The sequence below is a fragment of the Chelonia mydas genome, chromosome 1, assembly GCF_015237465.2.
Source record: "Chelonia mydas isolate rCheMyd1 chromosome 1, rCheMyd1.pri.v2, whole genome shotgun sequence".
NCBI classification, from domain to species: domain Eukaryota; kingdom Metazoa; phylum Chordata; order Testudines; family Cheloniidae; genus Chelonia; species Chelonia mydas.
Window position 1 is genome coordinate 208702843 of NC_057849.1, and position 24764 is coordinate 208727606.

The window sequence follows — 24764 nt, forward strand, 5'->3', positions numbered from 1 at the left end:
CAGAAGGCAGAGCCAGGAATAGATCCAGGATCTGCTGAGTTCCAGTCTAGTGCCCTATTCACTAGTCCACCCTGTCTTATACTTACTTACTGTATTTGTGCCGCACAGGTCCATTCAGTGCTCTTGATTTTGGAAGCTACAGATGTGTACTCCCAAGGGTCCAATGGAATGATCCTAGCCTCCCCTTATGGGCACCTCTGGGGTTATGGCTGCAGGTGTCAACAGTGACTAGAGTGGGACAACATTTTTCATTTGGAAAGTTTTCCCACCCAAAAATATGGTTTAGTAAAAAATATTTTTTAATGGGAAAATGTCAATTCCAATGAAAACTTTCTATTTTCTCACAGGAACTGTCAAAATTAAAAGGTTTTTTTTTGTATTGAGTAAAACTTATTTCATTTTGGCTTTTTGGTTAAAAAAGAAAAAAGAAAATGACATTTTATGTCAAAATCTTGATTTGAAAAAAGAATTTTAATTTCTTTCCAACTTAAAATGTCCCTTTGGCTTTTTTTAAACTGGATAACTAAAAATAAATGACATTGTAAGGCAAAATGAAATGAAAATTGACATTTTATGTCAATAGACAAATATTGCATTATGTTAATAGGAAAAATGGGTACAAAAATTATTGGGTTTTTGAGGGAGAAAATCTGGTTTTCCATCTAACTATAATAGTTCATAGCTGAACTTGCAAAAGCCTTACATTTAACCCAACAGCATCTCTCTCTCTCTCTCTAACTTTTCAACACCACATCTGATCTGTTCCATAATTTCAGGGAATGTTCTATACATGAATGGTGAGAACCCTATTGATTTCGGGGAGGACTGGAAAACCAAAAGGGAACATATAAAGCCCCTGCCAGCTCATTAGCACAGCCACAGATCCAAGAACCTTTAACAACTGGTTGATGGCACCCATCAATGGCTTCCAGCATATCAGTACCCCATCTCATCTCTGCTCACCCTCCCAATAGAGTTTAACGTATTGACAGCCTGAGACAGAAAGAATAATAATGGGGGGGGGGAGGGAGAGAATGGGGGGCATGTGAGAAGGGGGGCATGTACACAGCCTCTGGCATGGGGGAAGAATGGGGGCCTTAGTGTGGGGGCAGAGGACAAAGGGGCAAATTGAAATATTATGGGGTAAGATTGGGAAATACTGATATGGAGGCAGGGGAACACACAGAGTGCCTAGCATGGGTGGGCAGGTGGAAAGAGGAGAAAGGAGGAACTGGGGGCAGACAGAGCCCCTTAATGGGGGGAGAGGAAAACTGGGGGAGGGGAGAATGGGGTTAGACACAGAGACCCTGCCAAGGGGAAGAATGGGGGACTCTGCTATGAGGGCAGGAGGGATGGGATCACATAGAACCCCCTTCCATGTGAGCGAGAATGGGGGACCCTAGCATGGGGAGAACGGCGACATGGGGGAATAGAGGAATACATTTTCACATGGAGCCCCTGCCATGTGGGGGCGGGGAGGGAATGGGGGACATGGGGGCAGAGAGGCCATGCAGAGCCCCTGGCATAGAGGGGAAGAGAATAATGGGGAGGAAGGAGAATGGGGGCACAGCAGGCAGGGGAGAAGATTGGAGGAATAGGGGGTATGGCATGGAAAAAGGGGGTGCATACGTAATACAGATCTACTGGTATGAGAGGGGGAGAAGTGGGGACCCTGCAATGCGGGAGGGAAAATGGGGGTCACACATAGTTCTGGGCATGAGGATGAGAATTTCAGGGATTCCCTGAAATAGGGAGGAATGGGAGGGTGGCCCTGAGCTTGCCTACATCAGTTTTCATGTGTGCACCCCCTCTGGTGTCTATCAGTGCAGAAGCAGCCCTACAGAGCAGAGCCATATAAAACCGTTCGCTGGGGAAAGGCCCCAGAGATGGGGATGTGGTTAGTCTGGTGCACGGCTGCCCTGTGCTTCTTGGGAGCAAGTAAGTCTTTGGTGTAGTCATGAAATCCCCTTTCTGGTGTCTGCAGGTTACAGCTCCTTTGTTTAACTGTGTTTGTGTCTTTTGTTTTGTCTCACAGGACACACAGATGCTAAAATCACCCAGATACCAAGTCTGGTACTGAAGAAAGGACAGACAGCCCAGCTGAAATGCAGCCAAACTGATGATCATAACTCTATGTACTGGTATCAGCAGCAGCAGGGGAAGGGGCTGCAGCTGATCTATTACTCTCTTGGTAAAGATAACCAGGAAGATGGTGACAGTGACATTAAAAATGATTTCACAGCCTCCCGGCCACAGATTGAAATCTTTGACTTGAACATCACCTCTGTGAAGATGGAGCACTCGGCTGTGTATTTCTGTGCCAGCAGTTTAGACACAGCGCTTCAGAGTCACCCCCTCCTTCTACAAAAACCTCCCCCCTCCAAGAGACCTTCTCCTCCCATCTCCACATAACAGGGAGATCAGGCTGCTCTCATGCAGAGAGGAACAGCCTATTATGCATAGAAATACCAGCAAAGTGCTGCTGGGGGAGAAGGGAATCAAAGGCAGAGCAGCTCCCTTAAGTATGGGTTATTTCGCAAACCATATCCCCCCCTTGGTGTTCACCTGGCTAGTCCCTTCTTCAAGATGTCACAGTTGCGATCATGCAGTTCCCATCATGCAGGCATGAATCAGGGCAAATAGAAATCATAACTTTGTATTCCAAAAACCCAATACTCTCCCTAGGGCCGTTCTCATAGCCAACAGAGCAGAGGTACCCAAACTTTTCTTATTGTGTACTCCCTTACACACAGAGGTGGATTAACATTTTGTGGGGCCCTGGGCCACAGCAAGTGGGGGCCCCTCCCCACCCCTTCCACCTACAGTCCCTCCTCCATTCCCCCCCGGTGCTCCTGCTGGGAAGCGGGGTCGGGGTGCGGGGACTTGCCTTGCTCTGCCCACCCGGCACTCCTGTAGGGAGCAGGGGAATCCCCAGTGCCCTGACCCTGTGTTCTTCTTAACACTACTTGTCTTTAGCCATCTGTCGCTATTTCACTGTTATGTACAGAGATACTTATAGTGCAATGTACACAGTTGAAAAAAACCCAACAACCCTGACTAAGTTCTGTGCTCAGTTAGACTAGACAATTGCTAGGCAACTGAACCTGTGCTGTACAGTGATTGGAGGTGAGGGCACTATACATCAGTGTTCCTGTGTATCTGAATTATCGCTGGTGCATCTTGAAGTAAATTAATTACCGTATTTTATGTAACAAATTCCTACAGAGTTTTAAAGCTTCGTCTGAGTAGCCTATTATGAAAATGCAATAAATAAAAGAAATAGCATCTACCATTACACAATTTCTCCCATGTATCCGCCAGAGATGTCTCACTTACCTGCAGGGATACGCATTCCACAGTTTGGGAACCCCTGCAATAATGGGTAACAAAGTGAATGATAAAAGGTTACAGGTCTGAAACAGACTGTCGAGTAGGGACAGTGACAGCCATCTATGGACACCTACATGTCAGAATGTTACAAGTCAAGGAAATCTCAGGACATACATTCTGCACAGCACTTTGAAAGTTCACCCCAACCAGGAAGAGTTCAATAGACGTGGGAAATTAGAGAACCACCACAAAACTCATTAAGTTGTCTTCAGGAAAGATGTTATAGCAGGAAAGCTGAAAAGAACTAAATATGTGTAAGTCACCCTTAGCACAACCTTAACTCCACCTCCCTGGAGTTGGCAATAGCCGCTGGGAATGATCTGCATGTGCTCCAGCTACAGCCACTGGGTTAGGGTTAGCCGTAATGAACGGTAGAGGGATTAATTGGAGCAGCTTGGCAGAGCTGTGTTTGTGAGATGAGGGTATCTAGGGGGAAGCTGTGCTGCTTGGGGGAGAGCCCCTCTCCCTGAGCCCCGTGTGTGTGATCAAAGGAAAGTGGTGCACATGTACCTTGAGAGATCCAGAATGCCTTGTTTCAGCACTGTGTAGGTCATGTCAGCTGTGGGGCACAGGGGTCTTCTTGCCATGGGGACTGTCAGCAGTTAGGTGGGAGTCAGGAGATGAGTGTGTGCTGTGGGTTTAATGAAAGGTCAGTGAAAGCAGAGTGGTAGATGGCATCTTGTGTATAACAGTGAAGGGGTTGTAAAAGGGGTTGTAAAATTTAGCAGTCCTGGCATTCTGTCTGTGTGTGTACACTAATCATTCAAGTGTAGGACAGGTGTGTGGAGCTCCTGTTCAATGCAATGCAAAGGGAGGGTGGTGAGTATATGTCATGGTGCATTGGGGAGAGGACAGAGTTAAGGTTACATGGGCATTTACCTTAACTTTTCCTTTCCTTGTTTTCAAAAGTTTGTGTTTTGTGGCACTCAATGTTCCTGAAGGGCACAAAATGTCTTAGTTTGTTTTGTTTTTTTAACAGAAAGAGAAAAGTAGGAGTTAGTGGTCATTTAGGTTTCTGTGGTTATCATGCAGGTATGCAGCTGAGATGCTACTGTGGCCAGGTAATGAGACTAATAACTAGCTCTGACATAGTGCTTTTCATCAGTACATCTCAAAGAACTTTACCAAGGAGGGAAACATCATTATCCCTCTTGTATAAATGGGGAAGCTGAGGCAAAGTAAGTTGAAATGACTTAGCCAAAGTCATTTAGCAGGCCCATGGCAGAGCCAGGAACAGAGCCCAGACTGTCTGAGTCTCAGTTTACTGTTACCCCACGAGGCCACACAGCTGCTATGTGATTGCTAAGTGTCGCTCCCCCTCCCCGCCCCCTTTGTTATTGTAGAATGGGGGTAATGGTCTGGCTTTGGAGTGTGTCGTTTCTTACAAGGCTGGTGAGAGAAAACTCAAGTATGGTCTCCATCCCCAAAACTTGACTGTTTTTTTACATGGGCGTTATAGTCACTTTAAGCATAAGAGAAAAGACTGGTGTATCTCTCACCATCTCCACCTCCACCCTCACCATCCCCCGCAACATATAGCTTCACACCATCATTTCCAGCTCACCTTCCCCTTCCCATTCCATTAAGCCATTAGTACTTTAAAAGCCCAGTCTGCAATCAAAAAGTTTGTAAAATCTGTGAACTTTAAGAAAAGCTGTTTTTTCAGGGTCTGTATCTTGGTCAAATGACTGTAAATTTGGATCACTAATCCTACCCCACACTCCCATGAGGCACACCAAATTTCAAGCACTTCAAAGCATCATCCTTTAATGAGCAAGTGACTCTTAACCTTAATTGACACTCTGCTATAATCATAGAAATCACAGAATCATAGAACCAGAAGGGACCTTGAAAGGTCATCTCGTCCAGCCCCCTGCACTTGTGGCAGGACTAATTATTATGTAGACCACCCCTGACAGGTGTTTGTCTAACCTGTTTTTAAAAATCTCCAATGATGGAGATTCCAAAACCTCCCTAGGCAATTTATTCCAGTGCTTAACCACACTGAAGTTTTTCCTAACGTCCACCCTAAATCTCCCTTGCTGCAATTTAAGCCCATTGTTTCTTGTCCTATCCTCAAAGGTTAAGAAAAGCAATTTTTCTTCCTCCTTCTTGTAACAACCTTTTTATGTACTTGAAAACTGTTATCATGTCCCTCTCAGTCTTCTCTTTTCTGGACTAAACAAACACAATTTTTTCAATCTTCCCTCATAGGCCATGATTTCTAGACTTTTAGTCATTTTTTGTCACTCTTCTCTGAACTCTCTCCAGTTTGTCCACATCCTTCCTGAAATGTGGTGCCCAGAACTGGACACAATACTCCACTTGAGGCCTATTCAGTGCAGAGTAGAGCGGAAGAATTACTTCTCGTGTCTTGCTTACAACACTCCAGCTAATACATCTCAGAAGGATGTTCACTTTTTTTGCAACAGTGTTACACCGTTGATTCATATTTAGCTTGTGGTCCACTATGACCTCCCCCCTCCCCGCCACCCCAGATCCCTTTCTGCAGTACTCCTTCCTAGGCAGTCATTTCCCATTTTGTATGTATGCAACTGATTGTTCCTTCCTAAATGGAGTACTTTGCATTTGTCCTTATTGAATTCCATCCTATTTACTTCAGACCATTTTTCCAGTTTGTCCAGATCATTTTGAATTTTAATCCTATCCTCCAAAGCACTTGCAACCCCTCCCAGCTTGGTATCATCCTCAAGCTTTATATGTGTACTCTCTATGCCATTATCTAAATCATTGATGAAGATATTGAACGGAACCGGACCCAGAATTGATCCCTGCGGGACCCCACTCATTATGCCCTTCCAGAATGACTATGAGCCACTGATAACTAGTCTCTGGGAACAGTTTTCCAATGCTGAAGACAAAAAAACAAAGGGTGAAACAAACAAGATGCATATGTAATTATATGCATACCATGATCTCTCACTGCTGGAATTCTCATTCCCCTTTGTCCCCACCAAAATGCCTTCCATACCTCAAGAGCTATCATAAGTTTTCAGTGTAAGAGGTAGATTATAGCACCCTTGCGTAGTACTATGTTTCACAAGTAGTGCCATTGACTTCAGTGCTATTATTCATGGTATAAAGTACTCTTTGATGTTAGGGAGCCAAAAAAATGGCCGAAAATGGCTGCAAAATAAGAAAGCACAAAAATAAATTCTCCATAAGAGAGTGTGGTGTGTGTGCCACCTGTGGAACATGCTGCATTTGAATTAAACCCAAAGAAGCACCTGGCTGCAGCAAACTGTAGATTTCTAGAAAGACAAAGGTGCAGTACATGGAAAACAAAATCGTAACAGTTATAGACATGTGTACAGCACTTGCAGATTGTTTGCTTATTGTCATCCGTTGCTGAATTCTGTCTAATTAAATTGTGAGATCTTAAGTCAATGTTTTCATGCCATAAAGCATCATACACCTATGGTGCTGTTTCATATATACATAGTAATAATGACATTGAGCTACAAGGGAAAATTTCAGGCTGGATAACTAGGAAATATTCCCTCACAGTGAGAAAATGTATTATCCTGTGCTCTAGTTCCCCAGGGGAAACGTGGAAGCCCTGTTACTTAGATATTTAAAACTAGCCCAGAGGCAGCCCCGGAGAACAGAGAGTAGGGAACAATCCTGCAGTGACTGTGAGGAAAGAGTGGGTGCTGAGGCAATATGCAATCAGCAGTTCTCTTTCAATCCCTCATGTTTGTCATTCAAAAGAGACCCAGAAAAATCTTGTTTTTCTCATTTTTGAAAACAGGTCAGTGACCTACAAACACCCCCTAGTTTGTCGTGTGACACATCAGGAGCAACGGCTGCTTCTGCAAACACCCGCTGCAGCCTTCTGTGCAGCAAGATTATGTGATAACACAAGGCGGCAAAACCACCAGCCTAGCTGGGACAGATAGGCACTGTGATTTCAGTCTAACATGTGCCTCAGAGTGAGGTGCGGGGGGTGCTGTGGAAAGAGGTGATGATGAGTTACAGAAACGGTTTCACAAGCAAATGTTAAACCGCATCCTGTTATGTATAAAACTCAACTGCTATTCTTGTAAATGAACAATATCAAGGTTGGTTAGGCTCATAATTTGAGCCATTCCCTTTCCTCTCTTAATCTGCATACGAGGCCTTTTGAAATGTTCTATGCCATCCCATGCTGAGCTCTCCAGCTCCATCTCACCCTTGAACGGCAGCACCCGCTACTATTGCAGCCCTGGGCTCCCCACAGAGCCCTGCCAATGCCCCTCAGTCATGCCCTAGAACCCCCCTGCTAGTCCAGTGTTGGCCTCCCCACACAGCTCTGCCACTGCCCCTCAATCCTGCCCTGCAGCCCCCGGCTATTCCTGTCCTGGGCTAATCACACAGTTCTGCTAATGCCCCTCAGTTCTGCCCTGTAGCTCTCCTGCCATTCCAATTCTGGGGTCCCAACACAGTTTTGCCAAGGCCCTCCAACCTGCCCTGCAGCCCTCTGCTAGTCCAGTGCTGCATTCCCCACACAGCCCTGCCAATGCCCTTCAGTCCTGCCCTGCAGCCCCCCTGCTATTCCAACCCCTGCTATTCACCTTCCTTTTTTAGGAGAGATTACTGATAATACTGAAGTGCACAAATGGGGATTAGGGTGATTTTAACCAAGCCTGTCTAGGCAGCTTTGTACATTTTTAGACCCTAGTTATCATTTTCCCTTAGCCTTTTTGCAGCTGTCCTTAGATCTGTATTGCATTGAAGTCCTTCAACAATAATGATTGAACTCTTTAAAAAGATATGGAAGTCATGTCTCTATAAGTAAGAATTTATCCTCCCAAGGGAGAGTACTGCCATCTGAATCCCTGCTCATTACCACAAACATAGCAATGATATTGTTCCATTACTAGATGGAAAAGATAGAATTATTAATAATAATGCAGAAAAGACAGAAGTGTTCAATGAATATTTCTGTTCTGTATTTGGGGAAGAAACAGATGATGCAGTCTAATCATATAGGTTTCAGAGTAGCAGCCGTGTTAGTCTGTATTCGCAAAAAGAAAAGGAGGACTTGTGGCACCTTACAGACTAACCAATTTATCTGAGCATAAGCTTTCGTGAGCTACAGCTCACTTCATCGGATGCTTATGCTCAAATAAATTGGTTAGTCTCTAAGGTGCCACAAGTACTCCTTTTGTTTTTTCTAATCATATAGTGATAACACTCTTGCCATTCCACCAGTATCTCTGGCAGATATTAAACAGAATGTACTAAAGTTCAATATTTTTAAATAGCAAGTCCAGATAACTTGCATGCAAGAGTTTGAAAAGATCTCACTGAAGAGCTCTTAGTGGACTATTAATATTGATTTTCAATAGATCTTGTAGCTCTCGGGAAGTTCCAGAAGACTGGAAGAAAACTAATAAATTTTTAAAAAGGGTAAATGGGATGACCTGGGTAATTACAGACCAGTGAGTTTGACATCGATCCTGGGCAAGATAATGGACAGGCTGATACAGGACTTGATTAATAAAGAATTAAATGTGAGTAATGTAGTTAATGCAAATCACCATGGCTTTATGGGAAATAGATCCTGTCAAACTAACTTGATATCTTTTTTTGATGAGATTACAAGTTTTTGAAAAAGGTAATAGGATGACATAATATATTTAGATTTCTTTAATGTGTTTAACTTGGCAATTCCTAACATTTTGATTAAAAGACTAGAATGATGTATTAAAAACTGGCAAATGGATAGGTCTCAAAATGAGAGAGATCAGGTGGGTGAGGTAATATTTTTTATTAGACCAAATTGTGTTGGTGAGGGAGACAAGCTTTCAAGCTACACAGAGTTCTTTTTCAGGCCTGAGAAAGGAACTCCCAGCATCACAGCAAAATGCAAAGTGGAACAGATTGATTAGCATAAGTAGTTAGCACATATTGTAAGGGACCATTCAAGGTAGAGTGGCCTAAAGCTTGTCTCTCTCCCCAACAAAAGTTAGTCCAATAAAAGATATTACCTCACCCATCTTGTCTCCTGACTACCTAATATTCTGGGTCCAACACAGCTACAACTACACTGCATAGATCTCAAAATGTAATTGTAACCCGGGAATAGTCATTGAGTGGATGTGTTTTCAGTGGGGTCACATGGATCAGTTCTTGGCCCTATGCTATTTATCAGTTTTATCAATGGCCTGAAAGAAAATATAACATCATCATTGATAAAGTTTGCAGACGATACAAAAATTGCAGACGATATAAAAATAGCAAAGACAACAGGTTGAGAACAATGTGAATTGCTTGCTAAACTGTGCACAAGCAAACAATTTGTGTTTTAATATGACTAAATGAAAATGTATACATCGGGGAACAAAGAATGTAAATGTATATATCTGGGAATAAAGAATTTACATAATGGGAGACTGTCCTGGGAAGCAGTGACTCTGAAACAGATTTGGGGGGCATTGGGGATAATCAGCAGAATATGAGCTCCCAGTGTGACTCTGTGGCCAAAAAAGCTAATGCTATCTGTGTTGTATAAACAGGAGAATCTCGAATAGGAGCAGAGAAATTATTTTATCTCTGTATTTGGTACTTTTGCGACTGCTGCGGGAATACTGTGTGCATTTCTGGTGTCCACAGTTCAAGAAGTATGTTGATAAATTGGAAAGGGTTAAGAGAAGTGCCACCAGAATGATTAAAGAAAATCTTCCTTATAGCGATAGATGCAATAGGCTCAATCTATTTAACTTCAAACAGAGAAGTTTAAGGGGTAATTTGATTACAGTCTATAAGTATCTACGTGGGGAACAAATATTTAATAATGGGATCTTTAATCTAGCAGAGAAAGGTATAACATGATCCAATGGCTGGAAGTTCGATCTAGACAAATTCAGACTGGAAATAGGCGTAAATTTTTAACAGTGAGAGTAATTAACCCATTGGACCAATTTACCAAAGATTGTGGTGGATTCTCCATCACTGATAATTTTTAAATCAAAATTAAATGTTTTTTTCTAAAATATCTGCTCTATGAATTATTTTTGGGAAGTTCTATGGCCTGGGTTATACAGAATTTTGGACTAGATGATCACAATGGTCCCTTCAAGCCTTGGAATTTATGAATCTATGAAAACATAAAACTAGAGATGGGCATGAGTCACAAAATTTGTGTCTGCATTTGAACTTCCAGAATCTGGGGGTGTTTGGATCCTGAGCTTTGGCTAGGACACATCTCTACATAAAAGATGTCCCTGCTTCCCCTCACCGTGCCTTGGGATTGAGTGAGCTGCCTCTGAATCACTCCGTATTTAACCTGAGGCACTCACTGCCAAAGGATATTAATTTAGTAAGAATAAAAAAAAAAGATTAGACAATCTTATGAATAAGGATATCTGTAGAGACACTATCTGGGGTTATCAGTTCTCATGATTCACTGTCTGTGATTAGGAAGCAACACCTCTTGTTGTACAATATTGTACCATTTATGATGGTTTCCACTACTAATCCCCATTAAAAACCAAGAAATGTATGAAACAGAACAACTTGTGTTGTCTATTTTTCAAGCTTAAAATAGCACTGGCTGCTGAGCAGTATATGACTCCCATTTTTCACTATTGTCTCTTTCCCTTCCTTAGTTCCACACCACTATAATGATAAATGGCTTGAAATGAAATGTGCCATTACTAGCTTTTATGAGAGCCCTTCTAGTGGTAGCAATGCTACTTTACGTATGGTGCAACTCAAAATGCTACATGGTAAAAGAAGAAAAGGAGTACTTGTGGCACCTTAGAGACTAACCAATTTATTTGAGCATAAGCTTTCGTGAGCTACAGCTCAAGAAGTGACCAAACATGGCTGCCTCTTCACTACAAAACTCACCATACCCTGGTGTCATTATTTGTTGTGTTATCTTCCAAATTTTGCCTATGTCTATCTCAGCATAGCCTCCTTGTGTAGACATAGCCCATACCAACAGGAGTTTTTCTGTCCATGTAGGAACACTACCTTCCTCAACTATGTTAGCTATGTCAACAGAAACAATCTTCTATAGGCATAGCTGCAACTACACTGGGTATTTTGTCTGCATAGATATGTTGGTTAGGGCTTTGGTCTTTTCACATCCCTGACTGACGTAGCTATGCTGATATAACTTTTTAAGGATAGATCAAGTCTGAGAGTGTAAGTGCCTAGTGTCAGAACGCTTGTCTTTTTACCTGTAGAGTGCCATGTACTCCTGTGGGTCTCTACGTAAAAGAGTAAATGGACACAAATCAGATGTCAAGAATTATAACATTCATAAACCAGTCGGAGAACACTTCAATCTCTCTGGTCACGCGATTACAGACATGAAAGTCGCTATTTTACAACAAAAAAACTTCAAATCCAGACTCCAGCGAGAAACTGCTGGATTGGAATTAATTTGCAAATTGGATACAATTAACTTAGGCTTGAATAGAGACTGGGAGTGGCTTAGTCATTATGCAAGGTAGCCTATTTCCCCTTGTTTTTTTCTAACACCCCCCGCCCCCCAGACGTTCTTGTTAAACCCTGGATTTGTGCTGGAAATGGCCCACCTTGATTATCATACACAATGTAAGGAGAGTGGTCACTTTGGATAAGCTATTACCAGCAGGAGAGTGAGTTTGTGTGTGTGTGTGGGGGGGGGGGGTGAGAAAACCTGGATTTGTGCTGGAAATGGCCCAACTTGATTATCATACACATTGTAAGGAGAGTGATCACTTTAGATAAGCTATTACCAGCAGGAGAGTGGGGTGGGAGGAGGTATTTTTTCATGCTTTGTGTGTATATAATAAGATCTTCTACACTTTCCACAGTATGCATCCGATGAAGTGAGCTGAAATGCAGAAAACCTCATTAAGGATTCCATAAATGTTTATTAAAAGCTGCTGTTTCAAACAAGCAAATACAGCCAGACAACCCCAAATTGCGGTCTTTGTACATTTATTGTAACAAAAGCCTAAGTGCTGTGCTGGTTTCTGAAACAAATGAGGACTTGTAAAACGAATGCAGCTGCAGCTCCTTCTTTCTCCAGGCAGCTGTGCCATCCGCCTCAGGCCAGCTTCTTCTACTGCACTTTCTGTGGGAGGGAAGGGAATAGAACTGGAGATTAGTCATGGGCCATCGCTAACCAGAACCAAGCAATGATCATCCTGTGATTGAAACACCAGGGGGAGGAGCAAACAGTCAAGTTTTCCATAATGCAGCTTGTTCATGCACAGCCATCCCCATCTCCATTCTGATTCATAAATTAAGGATCTAGATAGATTAATTGATGAGGAGACATTAAAGGAACTAAATATATAGTGGGTACCTAACTGACAGAAGGTTGATCAAATTATATCAATATTTTAGTAGATAGATAGATAGATCAGCTATTTCTCCTTTCACTGATGCTGGTGTAAATCAGGGATAACTCCATTTACATTAATGGGATTACACCAACATAATACTGGTTTAAGGGCTGGTCTACACTAGAAAATTAGGTCAGTATAACTATGTTGCTCAGGGATGTAAAAAATCCACACCCCTGAGTGACAGAGTTAAACTGATCTAACCCCTGGTGTAGACAGCACTAGGTGAACAGAAGAATTTTCCCATTGACATAGCTACCACCTCCGACAGGAGAACCACTCTCACCAGTGTAGGTAGTGTCTTCACCTAAGAGCTGCAGCGTTTTAAGTGTACACAAACCCTTAGTAACAGAAAAATCAGGGTCACTGTGTTTGAATGGTGTACACCTCAAGGATAGACACAAATTGACCCTTGGACTAGATCTCAGGGAACAACCCTCTATTGGCTGGTGAGGGGAAAGAAAATGGACAAATTGTGACCAAATGTATCTTTTTATCTGTAATTTCTCAGATTCCCACTGCCTCCAGCCAGTGCTCTAGCTGGAGGGGATTCACTGCTATTTTACAGTTGGTGCTTCCTGTTAAGTAGTGGTCAGGGGCATATCTGACAGGTGAAACCTTACATTGAATTTTCCCATGCAGTCACTAAGGTTATGAAAGTTTCTGCACAACAGAAACAGTGTGGTTTTGCTTGACTATGCTGAAGGACTCATGTGTGATTGGAAAAGAAAGAGTCAGCTCAGAAGGTCTCAAGATATTTCCGATAAGCACTGTTAAAAATGAGAAAGAATGGATGACTACAAGCACACCACTAGATAAACAAACTTTCTTAACTCACTCTCTCTTTCATTTTTTATTCTTTCTCTCTACATATCTATTTATCTCTCTTTTTCTTTCTTTCCCTCACATCTTTTCTGATTCTCTCTCTGTTCTCTCATTTTTCCTCTGTTGTTTCTCTCTTGTCTTTCTTCCTCTTCTCTCAATTTTCTCTCATTCCCCATCTTTTGTCTATGTCACATTTCACTCTTCCTCTTCCTTCTTTTGTCTCTCTCTTGCATTCTCTCTCTCCCCTTCTCTCTCAACACTTGCACTCTCTCCATCACTCTAGCTTACTCTCTTGCAAACCAGGAGGTACAGAGACATGGGGAAAAAGAAAAAACACTTCATTGAACTTTTTTGCATCTTAAAAGTTGTGGAGATTTCTTTTTGTGTGTGTGTGGGGGGGGGTGGGGGGGGGGGAGAGATAGAGGTTCATGGCTGGTTCTCATTTTGTCCAAGCTAGTCCCCTCCCCACCCACCACCTCTCTTCTAGTTAGAATGCACCTGGCCCAGAGTGCATAGAATAAGAAAACACCTCTCACCTTGTTCCTTAGCATTAGCCCCATCACAAAGACCCCATACAAGGCACTCTTGAAAATGAGCAGAACATACACACTCTTGCCTGCCATGGCACTTCTCAGATACGACTCTGAAAAGCAAGGGAGAAAATAATACATCAAAACTAACAGAGAAGTGGAAGATTTCTTTGGAGAATTTATCCAGTCCAGGGGGGTTCTTTTAAGCCTGTAGATTAGCAGAAGATGGTGCAATGCTTATCTGTAAAATCCACCTACTGCCCATTTGGCTGCCTATGGCTGTACCACCAAGGAGGGCTGGATCTCCAAAGCTAAAGATTGTCAGCCCTGGCCAGCAATTGGTTTGGAGACTGCTAAGGGAAACCTAGGAGTTTGAAGAAGTGGTGGTGACACTGAAGGTGGTAGGCTTCCCCCAGAGATAACATTGATCCCAACACATCAGTGTGGTGCTAGGGGGTGCTGTGCTGCAGAGAGTGGGGTAGGTGACTCAGTAGGGGGTACTCTCCCTTCTAAGTCAGTACTGACCCTAATGACCCAGTGTGGTCTTAGGGTCTCTGTGCTGCTGAAGGTGATATCTTTAGGATGAGATCTAAAGCTGAGGTCCTGGCCACTGGTGGTTAGTACAAGTCCCACAGAAATGTTTGTGTGTTCAGGGGTGTGAGTTCCAGTGTGTGTGCCTACGCACATACTCACACGTGCACACCCATGTCTCTGTGAAACAAGAAATATGTACACGCATGTGCACCTACACATACAAATATGCACATAAGCACATGCACACCCGCACCTGACAGCATGAATACACATACCCCCATGCACACACCCCCACAGCAGTACCTCAGGGTACACATACCCCCATGCACACACACCCCCACAGCAGTACCTCAGGGTATACATACCCCCATGCACACACACCCCCACAGCAGTACCTCAGGGTACACATACCCGCAGGCACACCTGAACATTCATGTGCACATGCACACGTGCGTACAGTACAGAGGAAGAAGGGGCTTTAACTGACCTTCTGAGACACTGCAACCTGAAAGGAGAAACAAGCAGAAGTTAGTATCTGAGCCCAGCTATCTGTGCCTTTTACAAGGAACTCCCAGTTTCCCACAATTAATTGGGTTGGGGAAGGGCGGAAGGGAGAATTATGTGTCTATTCACTAGCTTGTAGGAGACCAGATTTGGATCCCAGTCCCGGTCTCAGATCCCAAGGGCGGGCAGAGGCTGGAGTGTGGCATACAGTGGTCTTGGTGCCCCAGGGTTTAGCAAATTGCTCTGCTTTGCAGAACTCTGAGGTGACAATTCCCACTCTTGGACTCTCTCTTGGGACAGCAGCGATTTAAGTGGTGATTCCCTGATGTGCTGGGCAGGAGCCCTGCCTTCCATTCCAATTCCTAACCCCAGAGGTGGGAAGGCTGCAGAGGCCAGACCCCAGCACCCTAGGGCTTTTGTGCTCAGTACTCACCAGCTGCACCACGGATGACTTCTTCATATGTGTGTGTGTAATTCTCGTAGAACTCAACAAAGCACTGGAATCTATTCTTGGAGTTGGAAAATTCCTGGTGTGAGATCCTCAGGCGGCTGGTCAGTGAGTATTTTTTTGAGGCTTTGTCCATGATAGATTCATCTGTCCTCACCCCCTCTTTCCTCTCAACATCGTTCACCCGCCAAACCAGCTTGATGTGATCAGGGTAGAAATCTGTGACCAGGCACACCAGGGTGGCCTTCCTCTTCTCTTTGATCTCCTGCTTCGACGGGGGAAAGATGGCCACTTTGGGGGTGGTGATATTGAATCCATCCTCTGGAACAGAAATCAAGATGACACAGAGAGCCCTACACAAACCCTCTCCTGCCTTGTGCCAACAAGCCCTCCCAGATCCATGTATTTGACTCTGTATGTGTTGTGTGAGGAGGGAGATGCTTTTAGAGGCAGATTCAATGCCCTCTTTAGAAATCTACACAGGAGACCCATCATTTTAAACCAAAAGAGAAAATTATATTTTTTGACTATCCTGTACTCGAGTCTGAATCAGTAACCACTGTGTATGTACCACTTCCACTGAAGTCAATAGAAAGTGTTGGCTGCAGAATCTGGCCCCAATATTTTAAAAACACAGCTACAGAGTAAATGTAAAGTCTCTATATCCAGTCATTCATTGAGCCCTGTTGCTCTGTAATTCCTTACTGCACTGGGGTGCCCTGTGTTTCACCTCAGAAAAAGATGCTGAAGACTGCACCCTTCTTTTGCAAACCCAAACTTTCCAATCTCTCAGCAAGCTCTCCTTGCTTTCTCTCCCGCAATTTTAAAAAGGACAAAAGAAATAAAAAATCCAGCCCACAAATATCCAAAGAGAAGCTTGAGACAGAAGCCCAAGACTGTGAATGTTTTGTTATTTAGCAAACAAACAAACAAACAAACAAACAAACCCTTCCTTACCCAGGACAGTCAGCTTGGTTCCTGTGCCAAAATACTGTTCATATCCAGAGCACAGAGACAAAGGGCAGTAGTAAAACTCAGCAAAGTAGCAATTTACGGTTCAAGGGCTTGACTCTACACACTCCTCACACAGGCTGAACTCTCACTGAAGTCAATGGAAGTTTTGCCTGAATAGGGACTGCAGGGCTAGGCCTGTGGTGTCTCTCTATAGAGACAAAGTGAACACGTGAGTACAAACCTATATGACCATGAAATGAGCACATAGGGAGGATCTCTGCTGTTGATGTATTTCCCACTTTCACAGGACTCATCAGCTCCATTCCTGCCACTAAAGTTTTCTTTATCCTGCTCTTGACTTTGCAGTGGCAGAGGGGATCCTTCACCCACTTCACGGGGGGAGTCAATTCCATGGCCCACTTCCTCTGGCTCATAATAAATTTTTCCTATTGTTTAATACTAGCTTTTCCTTACTGGACCTTAGGTTTCCCATCTTTGTCCTGCCATCTTTTGAAAGAGATCCCCATTCTTCCTCCACATATATTATTTCTTCAAGGGAATGATGTCTAGACAGTGCCTTACTGGACAGAGGAGGCAGTGTGTTGCAATGAGCAGAGCACCAGACTCTGTGGGCCAGATTTTCAAAAGAGCTCAACTCGCATTTATGCAGCAAACTAGGAGGCCAGATTTTCAAAGGCTCAGCATGTTGGGTGGAGAGCTCTTTTGAAAATTGGGCCATGAATAAGGAGGCTTGGGTTCTGTTCCCAACTAGGCCACACTTGTTATGTAACCTTGGGCAAGTCACTTAACTGCTCTGTGCCTCAGTTTCCCAAGCTGTATGAAGCTTGTAATGTCCACCCATCATAGTGAAGTGCTTTGAACTCTATGGATGAAAAATACTAAATATTCTTATGAAGAGTTTCAGAGTAGCAGCCGTGTTAGCCTGTATTCGCAAAAAGAAAAGGAGTACTTGTGGCACCTTAGAGACTAACCAATTTATTTGAGCATAAGCTTTCGTGAGCTACAGCTTCCTAGTATATATTATTAAATTAACATGTTATCTGTGGACCTCTATGAATATAGCCTAAAAATCAAGCTATTAATTATGGATGGTTGAAATTTTTTTTATTTCCAATTGTTTTTTTAAAAAAATGGAAATATTCTGTAGAAATGTCGACTGAAATAATTTTTTTTTGTTTCCATCAACATTTTTCTGAGAAAAGAATTCCTATTTTTAACTAGTGCTCCTATTCATCCAACCGTCCCTGTGTCTCTTCTACCAGCATTACAGAGGGATTGTATGGGCTGTTCTAATATATTGCAGAACCAGGAGCACATGGGAAAGAATTGTGAATAGAAAAAATAAGGCTGACCACTCAACAACATTTCCTCATGGTGAGGGTCTATTAAGCTGTGTCTGCAGATAAGTGTGTCTGAGAGAGCAGAATCTCAGCCCTTAGACGTGGAGAAAAGACTTGTTTCATTACACCTACTGTACCCTCTCTTCTCAAGCAGAGTAAGGCTATTCCTTACAGCAATGGCTCTCAACCTTTCCAGACTATTATACCCCTTTCAGGAGGTTGATTTGTCTTGTGTACCCCCAAGTTTCACCTCACTTTAAAACTACTTGCTTACAAAATCAGACATAAAAATACAAAAGTGTCACAGCACACTACTACTGAAAAATTGCTCACTTTCTCATTTTTACCATGTAATTATAAACTAAATCATGAGCCCCAGTTTGAGAAACACTGATATAGTATATAGCGCAGTATAAACAAGTAATTGTCTGTATGAAATTTTAGTTTGTACTGACTTTCATGTAGCCTGTTGTAAAACTAGGCAAATATCTAGCTGAGTTGACATACCCCCTGGAAGACCTCTGTGTACTCCCAGGGGTATGTGAACCCCTTGTTGTGAACCACTGCCTTATAGTACACTCTCAAGGGGCTTCGACCATATCCCTTTGGAGACTATTTCAAAATCTCTTCCCCCCTACTCTAGAAATTATTCCTGATACACTATGTGAAGGATTTTTCTTTAATTCAGTTCCAGCCCCTTTATTCCTAGCTATTCCCTCACGGACTACACTAAAAAAAAATCATCTTCCTCCTTAGTATTTCATCCTTCCCTGTCTTTCTCTCTTGTGTGTCTTCTTTGTCTGTTTCCCTTTTTATTCCTTTTTTCCCCATCACCTTTTTATTACAAATCCAGCATACTCTCCTTAAATATGCTCTCCAGACATGTCCCAGGCAGATCACATAATGTTAGGCATAGAATTGTCTTCTTTCTGACATAGATTGGTACAATCACATACCAGCCAGAAAAAAACTCTAGAGGTGAAATGCTGGCCTTATTAAAGTCAGTGGGAGTTTTGCCATTGACTCCAGGGGAGCTGCGCTTTCACGCAAGTGTTTTCCTTTTGCGGATCCTATCTTCCCAAAATGAAAATGCCTTTTATTGTCTATGGGGTTCTTAGGAAATGTACAGATCCCACTGGGCTGCTAGAGACAGATCATGAGATGATAAAAGTATTTATTTTTCTTACCTAGAACTGTGAGTCTGGTCCCGTCTCCAAAATATTGCACCGAGCCAGAACCAGAACACAGCGTTTTCCTCCCATGCTACAAATGCCCTGGAACCGGGACTCGTTTCTACTTACCTGTGTTTCATTATTTTGTGTTTCTCTGCTTTGTCCCTCACTGTCTGTCTTAATCTCTGTCTGTCTGTTTCTCTGTCCCTCTTTTCTCTAGATTAACCCCGTTAGAGACAAGTTCATCAATTTGGCTGCCACCAGAAATGCTTCTAAAAACTGGGTTTTATTCCAGTCTCTTTGCCTGCTATTTTCTTTCTTTCTTTCTTTTCTTCCACTCACCCAGAACTGTCAGCTGTGTCCCTGCTCCAAAATACTGTGCTCCAGTTCACAGCCTCTTGGAGCTGCACCAAAACCATCCCTCCCAATCCTCCTCCCCATCCAAACCCCACCAAAACCACTTTACACTCCTTAGGGACTGGGCAGAACAGAGCTGCTTTGGTGGGGCTAGGGAATGCTGCCATCTCCATAAAGTGCCGTTAGATTGTATTTAGTCTACTTTCTCCTAGCCAGTGCAGAACTGTTCTCTATATTCCACTCTCCTGGACTTTGTTCTGCCCTAGCTTTAAATAACTCAAGCAATGAGATATCCTACAGTTCACTTGCGGAGAATATTCTACATTCCGCTATCCACCCCAAAGGCTTCCCTCTTCATTCAGTTTCACCGATTCATGCTTCAAGAATCCTGCCCCTTTCACACTCCCAAACCCAGTCCTCTCCCAGCATGGGGTGTATGTTATGTTATTTTGTCATCATTTTCACTCACCCAGAACTGTCAGTCGAGTTCCAGCTCCAAAATACTGGATGTCTGTGGAGCACAGCTTTGCATTGCCACACCAAAACTACTCACTACCCAGTCCTGGGCTGATCCCCATGAGATGCCATTGTTAACCCTTAAAATGCTGGACTCTTCCAGAATCGTAGCCAAAGGCATGCTCAGGAGAAACTATAGGCACTAGCCATCTAGCTGTGCTGTCTCAGCAGCATTTAGAAGACTAATATCCTGTATGTGCTCCCCAGTGATGATTTGGATCAGACCTCATATTTCAAAAGATCCCTCATTTTCCTTTCCACAGTAAAGTACCTCATCCTCTGCTTCTGCACCTCAGCATCGCCACACACTCCTAGGATCAGTGTTTATCCTTCAAGCTCCTTCTCCCGCCTTCCCCCCCCCCCCCCCGGCTTTATACCCTCATCCAATCTCTCTGTTTGTTCTCCCAGCTGCTGCAGGATAGTCCTATTGTTAATGAATGTCTGGCTCCTGACCTCAGTCTTCTTCACCTCACCCCCTTTTCAGGGACAGATGCTCCCTTAGATATTGCAATGGGAAGACAGAGTCATCCCAGGCATTCACTGGATCGTGGTGGGGGAGGGGGCAGATGCACCACCTCTGAATAGGTGTAGTCTAATTTTGGGGTGCTGGCACTGCATGGGCTTCATTTCTAAGAGAATCCAGCCAGCACCCTAAGTGGGCACTGAGCAGGGCTTCCGGAGTTTCCACCAGATTTATATTGCAATCTAGATATAAAATACCACTCTAGGGGCCCGTGTGCTCTCCCTTCTTTCTCTGATTAGATTTGAGATCTCCTCCTATTCCAGACTTGAAGGAGATGCTCCAGCCATTAACCACGGGATTAGAACACTTTCTTTCTTTCTTTCTTTCTTTCTTTCTTTCTTTCTTTCTTTCTTTCTTTCTTTCTTGTCAATAAGTTTATTAGCATGGCAAGAAAATGTTGGCAAAGTTAACACTACAGTTGTCTGTGCCCAGGACAAATTTAATAGCAGTAATGGGTTTGTACTCTTCCCCAGTCATCAACTGCCTTCCTTTCCCTCTGTCTCTCTCAGTGTCTTTCCCAAAACCCTTTTCTTGGTGTGTTTGCCAGACGATGACCTGCTGGCTGTGGCCCAGACACGATTGCTGGTATCTCTTACCTAGAACTGTGAGCCGTGTTCCCTCTCCGAAGTACAGTATATTTGCAGAACACAGCCTGACACCCCTGTCAGAAAAGTCCTCTCTGGAAAGGGGAAGGGAGGGAAGGAGGCGGTGGGCTGCAGTAATGGAGAAGTTCTCTTCGTCCTCTTTACTGTCAGTGAAAGAGCCTGAAATCTCCCATCTCTCCTCCCCCAGGAGAGCAATTCTTGGCCTCTGGGTGATGAGGGAATCTGCCTGTTTGGGAGTGCTGAACACAGCATTGTGGTCCTAGAATCAGGTCACATTCCATCCAGATTTAACCCTTTCCAGCTTTCCACCTTCTTTCCACCCACTCCTCCAAGCCCACACAGGAGGGCTTCTCCTTGCATAAGGAGTGGGAATTACTCCCAATGGGAGTTACTTGTACCCTGTTTGTATCGTGCTTTATGCAATCCTAGCCTTCATTGTCCTAAGCAATTTCCACTTCTCTTGGCCCACTCCCCATCCCATATCCTGCCATTGCACAGCCTAACAGATCTTCTGATCTGCCTGTTAAGACATACTCACCCCTTTGCAGCCTGGCATTCCCCCCTTTTCCTCAGTTTCATCCTGTTGACCCTACACTTACCCTCTTGGAGCACCCTTAATAATTCCTCCCCCTGCCTACCCTTCCCATGCATGTAGAATTCTTAGCTGGCATTTAGTCAAGTGAAACATATTTTATCTTAATCTTTTCCCATCGTTCAGTTCCCTCCTGCTCTGTCAATATCTTTCTGGCATTGAGGGACCCAGAAATGAATGCAGTTTTCGAAGTAGGTTCTCAGCGGAGCTGTAGAGAGGGGGTCTATACCATGCATAGCATTCTCAGTGGGGTCTGAGCACCACTGACTGGTAAATACTGGTCTCTGTCTATCTGTGTGGAAGATGACAATGTGTCACCATAGAAGCCTCTCCCAGGGCCAGTGGGAGACAATTGTTAGATCCCTGCAGTTTTTCTGGCTGCCTTCACTTACCTAAGACAGTCACTTGGGTCCCTTGGCCAAAGTTCAGCGGGGAATTGTAAGAACACAGCGTGAAACTGTTATAATCAAAGTGAACATCTTCAAAGGCAGAGGCAGCCCAAAGTGTAAAGCCCAAGGGAGCCTTGATCTCGTCTCCTCCAGCAGTCGCTGGAGGCTAGTAAACACTAGTCACAGAAGTATCCCAGCGGGAGGTGGGGGGTGAACCTGTACATTTTGTGTTCTCAGGGCATAAGCTGCTCACTGGCTTGTGCCAGCAGGTAATTGTCCCCCATGCCATGTAACACTAACACAGAAATATCTGTTCATAGCCTGCCCTAAACCTTTCCAACCATTGCTTCAGGCAGCTGCCTCCTGTTCTTTCTGTCTCCAGATCTGTAGATAATTCCCTGTTCCTTTGGAGGGATCTACAGTCTCTGATCAAGTCCCACCACCACCTTGAGCCAGCTCTCCCCTGGGTTACATACACTGAGCTCCCTCAGACTCTCTTGAAACTCTCAGATCATGGCATGAAGGTTTATTGCCTTGCTATCTATATTATCTCCAGCTTTATTATTTTTAGTTCAAGTAGCGAGATGTTTTGGGGAATTCTCATCTCTTCTCCAAATGGCTTTCAGATTCACATTCTCCGACTCCACATGTCTCTTTGCCTCTGTCCCTGCCTGGGTTCTTCTGTGTGTTTTCCTTGTTCTCTCCATTTCTTTGTTTAGTTAAATGACCAAGGACCACTTTTCATCCTGCCACCCACTGAAACCAGTGCAACTGTGGGAAACATTAACTATTAAGGTAAAATTGAAATGATAAGGTAGAATACCCACCTTTCTCATGGTTACATTTTAGACGCTGATCTTATCGGGGTTAAATGGGAAAATGCCCACTCTCCCTGCAATGTGTCTAACCAAAAAATAAATAGTTATATGGGGACAAATTCCCCCAGACAGGAATTGTAGATTTTGCTAAGTTTGGTTCAGAGATACTTTGGAAGATGCATTTTCTTACCTAGAACTGTGAGCCTGGTCCCCTCTCCAAAATATACCGGCTGTGTGTTTACACAGACAATTTGCTCACTGCTAAAACCTCCAGGCAGCAGCCCAAATGGCAGTGATTATTACCCTGAAACGTCTGCTAAGGTGAAGAAGACATTAAACCAGGCTTCCTCTAACCTCTAATTGGAGCACCCAGTGCTGGCATAGCATCAGTGCTATGGGGAAGAGAGGATGATGCCTCCTTGGAAGGCACATTAAACTGCTTTGGAGGAGATATTAAACTGAGTTCCCTTCTGCTCAGCCCTCATGGGCTGTTCCAGGTCGAGATTTGAGACCCACAGGGCACTTATTGAAAAGAGCTCCTGTCCAGACAACATTTCTTCTCTTTCAGCTAAAACACATTGTAATACCGGAGGCTACATACCAGTGATAGTTGAGTTCAGAACATCAGCTACATTTGTTTGCACAATATTCAATGCGCTGCACTTAAAGTGCTTTGGGGAGACAAGGAAAGTGACAAGCTTTGAGAGAAAAAAATCCTTCTTTAGATCTTCCCATCGACTCTTTGCCCACCTGCCTCCCAACACTGAGCCATTTCAAGCTATGCACTAGAGGAGATATTCCAGGACACCCCTGATTCTCCCCAAACCGATCCCTTCCAAAATTTGCCAGTGCCTTTACAGTGGTGACTTTTAATCTGCTTGGATTTCACTTACCTAGCACTGTAAGCCTGGTGCCCTCGCCGAAGTTAGCTTCAGCATAGTTACACAGTGATAGACCCACAGCCTAGAAACACCACTGTTCCCCAAGGGGCTGCCATTTCTCAGGTGGACTCTGTTCTCTGCTCCTTTTACCCTTCCTTGAATCCTGAATTTACCTGATGAAATGTCAGCCTGTTGCCTATTTGCAGACCTCTGGGAATTTGGGTATTTGAGTCACATCATAGAAGTTAGAGATGGCAGAGACTTACCTTCCTTCTCCAATCCCATAGCCAGGGCAGGATTACCCCCTACAGTGTAGTCTCTAGGTCTTTGTCGCAGTACTCACTTTAAATGGTCCTGGAGATGGGGCCTCCTTTCCCTCTTTGCACCCTTGCAAATGGTTCTCATACCTACCGTTAGCCACCTTTATCCAAGCTATTACATTCACTTATTCCTGTCTAGTAAATTAACCCCTTACTGCTGTCAGTTGCTCTTATCAGACATCCCTTCACTAATGGACTGTGTTTGGGATAATAGACAGAATGGCCACGAAGAAACTTACCCAACACTGTCAGCCTGGTACCCTGGCCAAAGTACTGTGGTGTGTTTACACAGTGTTATGAAGGGGTACAGGAATCACCTGCCTTCAGCTATGGGAATAAGGCAGCCTCAGGGAAGTTACCAGTTGGGGGAGGGGGTGTGGATTATCCAAGGAGACACAACAGATTTAGGTAATCTTATATAATATAATGTGTCTGCCGCTCCCCCCCCCGCACCCCCCAACCTCCAAGCACTGAGTACAGTGTTAGAAAATGCTGTTTTTATGGAAGACGGATATGATGAAAAACCCCTGTGTTCACTTGGAATATCATCTAATCTATCTATCTATCTATCTATCTATCTATCTATCTATCTCAACCCCACCCTGCAACTGAGTCCAGGCTGAGATTCCTGTTCTTGTGTAATTTTAGAAGCAGTTACCCTTTCCTGCGGTCAAAGGGCAGTGGTGGTGGTGTGC

General features: G+C 43.8%; 2 gene segments (V, D, J or C); one reads left to right on the top strand and one right to left on the bottom strand.

The window, feature by feature from the left end:
- The first annotated feature begins 1778 nt into the window (after positions 1-1778).
- On the top strand, positions 1779-3279 carry LOC102940192. The segment is given in 2 exon segments: positions 1779-1938; positions 2036-3279. Coding segments are annotated over 2 exon segments (429 nt in total).
- An 8964-nt stretch (positions 3280-12243) lies between these two features.
- Positions 12244-24269, bottom strand: LOC122465755. The segment is given in 5 exon segments: positions 12244-12466; positions 14102-14208; positions 15117-15134; positions 15567-15902; positions 24016-24269. Coding segments are annotated over 5 exon segments (492 nt in total).
- Positions 24270-24764: the final 495 nt, after the last annotated feature.